Below are 9,001 nucleotides of genomic sequence, written 5' to 3'. Positions count from 1 at the left end.
AAAGAGGAACAGGGTGGTTGGTATAGGGAATAAAGAGGAACAGGGTGGTTGGTATAGGGAATAAAGAGGAACAGGGTGGTTGGTATAGGGAATAAAGAGGAACAGGGTGGTTGGTATAGGGAATAAAGAGGCACAGGGTGGTTGGTATAGGGAATAAAGAGGCACAGGGTGGTTGGTATAGGGAATAAAGAGGCACAGGGTGGTTGGTATAGGGAATAAAGAGGCACAGGGTGGTTGGTATAGGGAATAAAGAGGAACAGGGTGGTTGGTATAGGGAATAAAGAGGAACAGGGTGGTTGGTATAGGGAATAAAGAGGCACAGGGTGGTTGGTATAGGGAATAAAGAGGAACAGGGTGGTTGGTATAGGGAATAAAGAGGAACAGGGTGGTTGGTATAGGGAATAAAGAGGAACAGGGTGGTTGGTATAGGGAATAAAGAGGAACAGGGTGGTTGGTATAGGGAATAAAGAGGCACAGGGTGGTTGGTATAGGGAATAAAGAGGCACAGGGTGGTTGGTATAGGGAATAAAGAGGAACAGGGTGGTTGGTATAGGGAATAAAGAGGCACAGGGTGGTTGGTATAGGGAATAAAGAGGAACAGGGTGGTTGGTATAGGGAATAAAGAGGCACAGGGTGGTTGGCATAGGGAATAAAGAGGTACAGGGTGGTTGGTATAGGGAATAAAGAGGCACAGGGTGGTTGGTATAGGGAATAAAGAGGAACAGGGTGGTTGGTATAGGGAATAAAGAGGAACAGGGTGGTTGGTATAGGGAATAAAGAGGCACAGGGTGGTTGGTATAGGGAATAAAGAGGCACAGGGTGGTTGGTATAGGGAATAAAGAGGAACAGGGTGGTTGGCATAGGGAATAAAGAGGAAAAGGGTGGTTGGTATAGGGAATAAAGAGGAACAGGGTGGTTGGTATAGGGAATAAAGAGGAAAAGGGTGGTTGGTATAGGGAATAAAGAGGCACAGGGTGGGGAGCATAGGGAATAAAGAGGAACAGGGTGGTTGGCATAGGGAATAAAGAGGAAAAGGGTGGTTGGCATAGGGAATAAAGAGGAACAGGGTGGTTGGCATAGGGAATAAAGAGGAACAGGGTGGTTGGCATAGAGAATAAAGAGGAACAGGGTGGTTGGCATAGGGAATAAAGAGGAACAGGGTGGTTGGCATAGGGAATAAAGAGGAACAGGGTGGTTGGCATAGGGAATAAAGAGGCACAGGGAAAATGGCACGTTCCCCCTTCAGAGATCTGAGAGATCAAGTAGCACCACTCTCTCTGTCTAGGGTCTTCTTTTCACTTTTCTTTCTCAGCGTCTCCTGCTGATTGTCATGGTGACGTCATAATTCTTATCATTATAAAGCTGCTGAATTCGCTGTAATCGTTTCCTGTGATGGTCTCTCCTATCATCTCGGTTATAGTTCATTCATTTGACCTGCTTTGGTATTATTAGTGCTATCAGGTGGCGTAGTCGTAGTCCCATCCTGGCCTTCCTCCTCGTCCTGCTCCTCCTCCTCCTCCTCCTCCTTCCCAGTACTGGGCATGGCCTTGTCCAGGTTCAGGAGAGTATGGATGAGGAGGCAGAGTTAGGGCGTGTCTGTCCAGGGTGGGGCCAGACCCAGGAACAATCCCATAGCATCATGTGTTCCAGGAGATGGCAGCGCTGTGTTCCTTCGCTTTCATACGCAGCGCCGCGATACTAGAAGACTTTCTGTCTGGGTCGACACAGGTCAGGTCGTAACCATTGAGACCCCCACCACCTCCGCCCATTCCTCCAGCACCAAAGAGACTTCCCATGTGTGTCTGTCCCATGTGACCCTCATGCCCCACTACGCCCGGGCTGGGCACGCCTAGGTAGTCGGAGACCCCTCCATGGGGGTGGGGAGGCATGCAGGAGGTGACTGACCCGTCACAGGGCACCACACAGCCGGGTACAGGAGAGACACCGCTGCCCCCACCTAGCCATGATGGGTTTTGGATCTACATGGAGGAACAGACAGGTGCACGAGGTTTAGGAGAAATCAAATATTTTAATCCAGAAACAAAATGCCGACTAACTTGATTTTCTTCTGGAAGCGAAAGTGGCTAACTAGCAGAAACAGCAGATTCAGTCACTCCCCTTTACAGAACAACCCAAACGTTCCAGTTAAAATCTCCGCTTTTACTTCACAAGAGATTACTCCAGAGGAGGCTGGTGGGAAGAGCTATAGGAGGATGGGCTCATAGTAATGGCTGGAATGGAATTAGTCAAACATGTGGTTTCCATAGAGTTTGATACCGTTCCATTTACACCCTGAGCACGTCCTCCTATAGTTCCTCCCACCAGCCTCCTCTGGATTACTCTTATTCCTCACTTCCATGCTTGTTCATACTGTAGTTATGAGCGCTCTCCCATCCCTTCTGTACCTGTGTGTAGTTCTCTGGCCTGGTGAGGAGGGGTAGCTCGTAGGCAGTAGAGAAGTGAGTCCTGACCTGCTGCATCTGACCAAACCTCTCCCTCTTCCTCCACTTAGCACGCCGGTTCTGGAACCACACCTGCAGAGAGGAAGAGGACACATCAGAAACAACAATTCATCTGATTTATAACGGTGTCATGGGCTCAGTCTCATCTGGTTTATAATGGTGTCATGGGCTCAGTCTCATCTGGTTTATAATGGTGTCATGGGCTCAGTCTCATCTGGTTTATAATGGTGTCATGGGCTCAGTCTCATCTGGTTTATAATGGTGTCATGGGCTCAGTCTCATCTGGTTTATAATGGTGTCATGGGCTCAGTCTCATCTGGTTTATAATGGTGTCATGGGCTCAGTCTCATCTGGTTTATAATGGTGTCATGGGCTCAGTCTCATCTGGTTTATAATGGTGTCATGGGCCCAGTCTCATCTGGTTTATAATGGTGTCATGGGCTCAGTCTCATCTGATTTATAATGGTGTCATGGGGGAGGGGAGGATAAATCAGAAACAACACTCTTAGAAAACAGGGGCTACTAGAACCAGGTAGCCTAGTGGTTAGTGCGTTGGACTAGTAACCGAAAGGTTGCTGGATTGAATCCCTGAGCTGACAAGGTATAAATCTGTTGTTCTCCCCCCCTGAAGAAGGCAGTTAACCCACTGTTCCCCAGTAGGCCATCATTGTAAATAAGAATTTGTTCTTAACTGACTTGTGTAGTTAAATGAAGGCTGTCGCTGTAGGAAAACAGTATATAGTTCCAGGTAAAACACTTTTTGGTTACAGGTAGAATGCATTTTGTTCCAGGCGGAACCCTTTTCAGTTCCAGGTAGAATGCATTTTGTTCCAGGCGGAACCCTTTTCAGTTCCAGATAGAATGCATTTTGTTCCAGGTGGAACCCTTTTTAGTTCCAGGTAGAATGCATTTTGTTCCAGATGGAACCCTTTTTAGTTCCAGGTAGAATGCATTTTGTTAAAGATGGAACCCTTTTTAGTTCCAGATAGAATGCATTTTGTTCCAGGTGGAACCCTTTTTAGTTCCAGATAGAATGCATTTTGTTCCAGATGGAACCCTTTTTAGTTCCAGATAGAATGCATTTTGTTCCAGGTGGAACCCTTTTTAGTTCCAGGTAGAATGCATTTTGTTCCAGATGGAACCCTTTTTAGTTCCAGATAGAATGCATTTTGTTCCAGGTGGAACCCTTTTTAGTTCCAGATAGAATGCATTTTGTTCCAGGTGGAACCCTTTTTGGTTCCAGTTAAAAACCTTTTTCATCAAAGATCCACCATATATCAAACAGAGATACATCCTACATGGATACATTTTGATGGACCTGCCTTTGTTATGACAAACCAAAACAATAAACTCCATTCAACTAGTGAGAGTAGCCTGACGTCAGACTGTCTAATCCACCGAGGGTGAAGAAAACCGTCTACACATTCAACTAGTGAGAGTAGCCTGACGTGAGACTGTCTTAACCACCGAGGGTGAAGAAAACCGAGGGTGGTTTAAGGCCCTGCCATAGGTCGCGGGGTTGACGTATCTTTAAAGTTCTGTTGATGTTTCTCGGGATGCTGTGTCTCATTTTCACTGCAGGTTGCCGAGCTCTCCTCCCTTGGAATGTTGTACGCGATCCACATCTGGACCTGCAGCATCTCATGGGACCCATTTTAACACACATGACGTCCTCCTCTAAGGCTCTGGGTGCATTGTGGGTCATATATCTCTGAGGATTTTGCTCTCTTCAGCGTGTGTGTGTGTGTGTGTGTGTGTGTGTGTGTGTGTGTGTGTGTGTGTGTGTGTGTGTGTGTGTGTGTGTGTGTGTCTGTGCGTGCTGGAGTGTCAGTGTGTGCGCTGCTTCCCGTTGAGCGGCAGTAGGAACAGAGACATGAGGCCAAATAGTTGTGAGGAGAGATTCATTGAGGGAACGTTATGAAGACCAACGTGATGTTCATCACTGATGCTCCGTCTCCTATTCCCAAAGCCGGAATCACAGCAGAGCAGCAACCCCCTCTCAGTTCAGCACGACCAGGACCAGCATTACAGCTGGCTGCACACAGAGAGAGAGAGCACACTAGTTAGAAACACAAGAGCCATGACGTTAGCTCAGCTGAACAGGAAAACTCACTTCTCTCTCTCTCTCTCTCTCTCAGTGTATATATGACGTTCTGATCTCATTTGGATTATTATCTTATGGTGTTCTCGTCTATAACTGGTTTGAACTCTGTCATGTATTTTATGTTTTGTGTGGAAACCCTGGAAAAGTAGTTGCAGGGTTGTGCAATATCTAATGGGAATCCTAATAAACTCAATTTTAGATCGCGTCAATGAATTAGAACCATAATCTGACGGGAGAACTCTGGGATAGCTAGCTATAAAATATTAACCCCGTTTAAACTGTATTGGCCCATTCTGTTTTTTCTTTACCTCACTGTCATCGGATATACAGTTGAAGTCGGACGTTTACATACACCTTAGCCAAATACATTTAAACTCAGTTTTTCACAATTCCTGAAATGTAATCCTTGTAGAGATTCCCTGTCTTAGGTCAGTTAGGATCACCACTCTATTTTAAGAATGTGAAATGTCAGAATAATATTAGAGAGAATGATTTATTTTAGCTTTTATTTCTTTCATCACATTCCCAGTGGGTCAGAAGTTTACATACACTCAATTAGTATTTGGTAGTACAGCCTTTAAATTGTTTAACTTGGGTCAAACGTTTTGGGTAGCCTTCCACAAGCTTCCCACAATAATTTGGGTGAATTTTGGCCCATTCCTTCTGACAGAGCGGGTGTAACTGAGTCAGGTTTGTAGGCCTCCTCGCTCTCACATGATTTTCAGTTCTGTCCACAAATTTTCTATAGGATTGAGGTCAGGGCTTTGTGATGGTCACTCCAATATCTTGACTTCGTTGTCTTTTAGGCATTTTGCCACAACTTTGGAAGTATGCTTGGGGTCATTGTCCATTTGGAAGACCCATTTTCGATCGAGCTTTAACTTCCTCACTGTCTTGAGATGATGCTTCAATACATCCACATAATTTTACTCCCTCATTATGCCATCTATTTTGTGAAGTGCACCAGTCCCTCCTGCAGCAAAGCACCCCCACAACATGATGCTGCCATCCCTGTGCTTCACGGTTGGGATGGTGTTCTTCAGCTTGCAAGCTTCCCCCTTTTTCCTCAAAACATAACGATGGTCATTATGGCCAAACAGTTCTATTTTTGTTTCATCAGACCAGAGGACATTTCTCCAAAAAGTATGGAGCAGTTATGGAGCAGTGGCTTCTTCCTTGCTGAGCGGCCTTTCAAGTTATGGCAATATAGGACTTGATTTACTGTGGATATAGATACTTTTGTACCAGTTTCCTTCAGCATCTTCACAAGGTCCTTTGCTGTAGTTCTGGGATTGATTTGCACATTTCGCACCAAAGTACGTTCATTTCTAGGAGACAGAACAGAACGTGTCCCAAGGATTAAAGGCATAGTCAACTTAGTGTATGTGTCACGTCCTGGCCAGTATAAGGGTTAATTATTATTGTAGTTTGGTTAGGACGTGGCAGAGGGTATTTGTTTTATGTGGCTCGGGGTGGTGTTTTTCTAAAAAGGGCATTTGATTTAGTATTCCGGGGTTTTTGGGCACTGTTCCTTGTCTACGTATTTCTATGTTGATCTAGTTGGTTGTATGTCTATGTTTGGTTAATTGGGGTGGACTTCCAATTGAAGGCAGCTGTGTGGTGTTGCCTTTGATTGGAAGTCCTATATTAGTTGGGTGTGTTTGTCTGTGTATTTGTGGGAGATTGTTTCTTGTCTAGCATGTATGAGCCTGAGAAGACTGTCGGTATATCTTGAGTTCGTTTTGTTGTTTTTGTGTTCATTTTGATTTTAATAAATGTTCAAAATGAACAAACACAGTCCTGCTGCATTTTGGTCCTCCTTCCCCGACGATAACCGTGACAGTTGTTCTGGGATTGATTTGCACTTCTCGCACCGAAGTACGTTTATCTCTAGGAGACAGAATGTGTCTCCTTCCTAAGCGGTATGATGGCTGCGTGGTCCCATGGTGTTTATACTTGCGTACTATTGTTTGTTCAGATGAATGTGGTACTTTCAGGCGTTTGGAAATTGCTCCCAAGGATGAACCAGACTTGTGGAGGTCTACAATTTTCTTATGAGGTCTTGGCTGATTTCTTTTAATTTTCCCATGATGTCAAGCAAAGAGGCACTGAGTTTGAAGGGAGGCCTTGAAATACATCCACAGGTACACCTCCAATTGACTCAAATGACGTCAATTAGCCTATCAGAAGCTTCTAAAGCCATGACATCATTTTCTGGAATTGTCCAAGCTGTTTAAAGGCCCAGTCAATTTAGTGTATGTAAACTTCTGACCCCCTGGAATTGTGATACAGTGAATTATAAGTAAAATAATCTGTCTGTAAACAACTGTTGGAAAAATGTATTGTGTCATGCACAAAGTAGATGTCCTAAACAACTTGCCAAAACTATAGTTTGTTAACAAGAAATTTGTGGAGTGGTTGAAAAACGAGTTTTTAATGACTCCAACCTAAGTGTATGTAAACTTCCGACATCAACTGTATATGATGTCATAGAGTATGTTGTAGTAGACCAATGTACTCTGTGCAAATAGAGTAAAAGAATAGAGTAGCCCAGTTCTCACAGACATTTACATTTACATTTACATCATTTAGCAGACGCTCTTATCCAGAGCGACTTACAGTAGTGAATGCATACATTTCATACAATTTCATACATTTCATACATTTTTTATCTGTGCTGGCCCCCCGTGGGAATCGAACCCACAACGCTGGTGTTGCAAACACCATGCTCTACCAACTGAGCTACAGGGAAGGCTGTAGCAGACAAAGAACAGACAGAAATATCCTGTCTATCTAGCTAGCAACTACTTCTACCAATGGTAACCATGACAGAGCACTACTTCTACCAATGGTAACCATGACAGAGCACTACTTCTACCAATGGTAACCATGACAGAGCACTACTTCTACCAATGGTAACCATGACAGAGCACTACTTCTACCAATGGTAACCATGACAGAGCACTACTTCTACCAATGGTAACCATGACAGAGCACTACTTCTACCAATGGTAACCATGACAGAGCACTACTTCTACCAATGGTAACCATGACAGAGCACTACTTCTACCAATGGTAACCATGACAGAGCACTACTTCTACCAATGGTAACCATGACAGAGCACTACTTCTACCAATGGTAACCATGACAGAGCACTACTTCTACCAATGGTAAACCATGACAGAGCACTACTTCTACCAATGGTAACCATGACAGAGCACTACTTCTACCAATGGTAACCATGACAGAGCACTACTTCTACCAATGGTAACCATGACAGAGCACTACTTCTACCAATGGTAAACCATGACAGAGCACTACTTCTACCAATGGTAAACCATGACAGAGCACTACTTCTACCAATGGTAACCATGACAGAGCACTACTTCTACCAATGGTAACCATGACAGAGCAAATACAGAGAGAGAGAGAGACACAGAGAGACAGAAAGAGAGAGAAGAGAGAGAGAGACGGAGAGAGGGAGAGACAGAGACAGAGAGAGAGAGAGAGAGTGACAGAGAGAGAGAGACCGAGAGAGTGAGAGACAGAGAGAGAGTGACAGAGAGAGAGAGTGACAGAGAGAGAGAGTGACAGAGAGAGAGAGTGACAGAGAGAGAGTGAGAGACACAGAGACAGAGAGACACAGAGACACAGAGAGACAGAGAGAGAGAGAGGGAGACAGAGACAGAGAGACAGAGACAGAGAGAGAGAGAGTGACAGAGAGACAGAGAGAGTGAGAGACAGAGAGAGAGAGAGAGAGTGAGAGACAGAGAGAGAGAGAGAGTGAGAGACAGAGAGAGAGAGAGACAGAGAGTGAGAGACAGAGTGAGAGACAGAGAGAGAGAGAGACAGAGAGAGAGAGAGAGAGAGAGATCTGGGGCTTAGAGTGCAGCTTGGTAGTGATGCGGTAATTGCTAAAGACGTTGACAGCAAAAGGCAGCTTACTGAGCCATTATAGAGCTTTATTTATGTTCCACAGCCAGGAGGAGATGGAGGGCAGACAGGGCAGAGAGAGAGGGGTGGAGAAGGTGGTGGAGAGAGGGGGGAGCGAGAGGGGTGGAGAGAGGGAGGGAGAGAGAGCAGAGAGAGAGAGGGGTGGAGAGAGAGCGAGAGGGGTGGAGAGAGGGAGGGTGAGAGAGTGAGAGAGAGAGGGGTGGAGACAGAGCGAGAGGGGTGGAGAGAGAGGGAGAGAGAGAGAGAGAGAGGGGTGGAGAGAGAGCGAGAGGGGTGGAGAGAGGGAGGGAGAGAGAGTAGAGAGAGAGGGGTGGAGACAGAGCGGGAGCGGGAGACAGAGCGGGAGGGGTGGAAAGAGGGAGGGAGAGAGAGTAGAGAGAGAGGGGTGGAGAGAGGGAGGGAGCGAGAGGGGTGGAGAGAGGGAGGGAGAGAGAGTGAGAGAGAGGGGTGGAGAGAGGGAGGGAGCGAGAGGGGTGGAGA

The 9,001-nt window shown here is 45.7% G+C and overlaps 1 protein-coding gene across 1 annotated transcript in view; it reads right to left on the bottom strand.

Annotated features, from left to right (window-relative positions):
• Positions 1-698: 698 nt before the first annotated feature.
• Positions 699-9,001, bottom strand: part of LOC106561713 (homeobox protein aristaless-like 4) — a 30,661-nt gene continuing 22,358 nt past the window's right edge. The window contains exons 3-4 of the mRNA XM_014125927.3: positions 2,406-2,534; positions 699-1,979 (exon numbers count right to left, since the gene is read on the bottom strand). Coding sequence (XP_013981402.2) covers positions 1,638-1,979; positions 2,406-2,534 — 471 coding nt within the window. The 3' untranslated portion in view covers positions 699-1,637. The remainder of the gene's footprint in view (positions 1,980-2,405; positions 2,535-9,001) is intronic.

This window comes from Salmo salar, chromosome 10 (assembly GCF_965601325.2).
Source record: "Salmo salar chromosome 10, fSalSal1, whole genome shotgun sequence".
In the NCBI taxonomy this organism is placed as follows: domain Eukaryota; kingdom Metazoa; phylum Chordata; class Actinopteri; order Salmoniformes; family Salmonidae; genus Salmo; species Salmo salar.
Note: the sequence above shows the minus strand (reverse complement) of the source record. Positions and strands in the feature narration are given on the sequence as shown.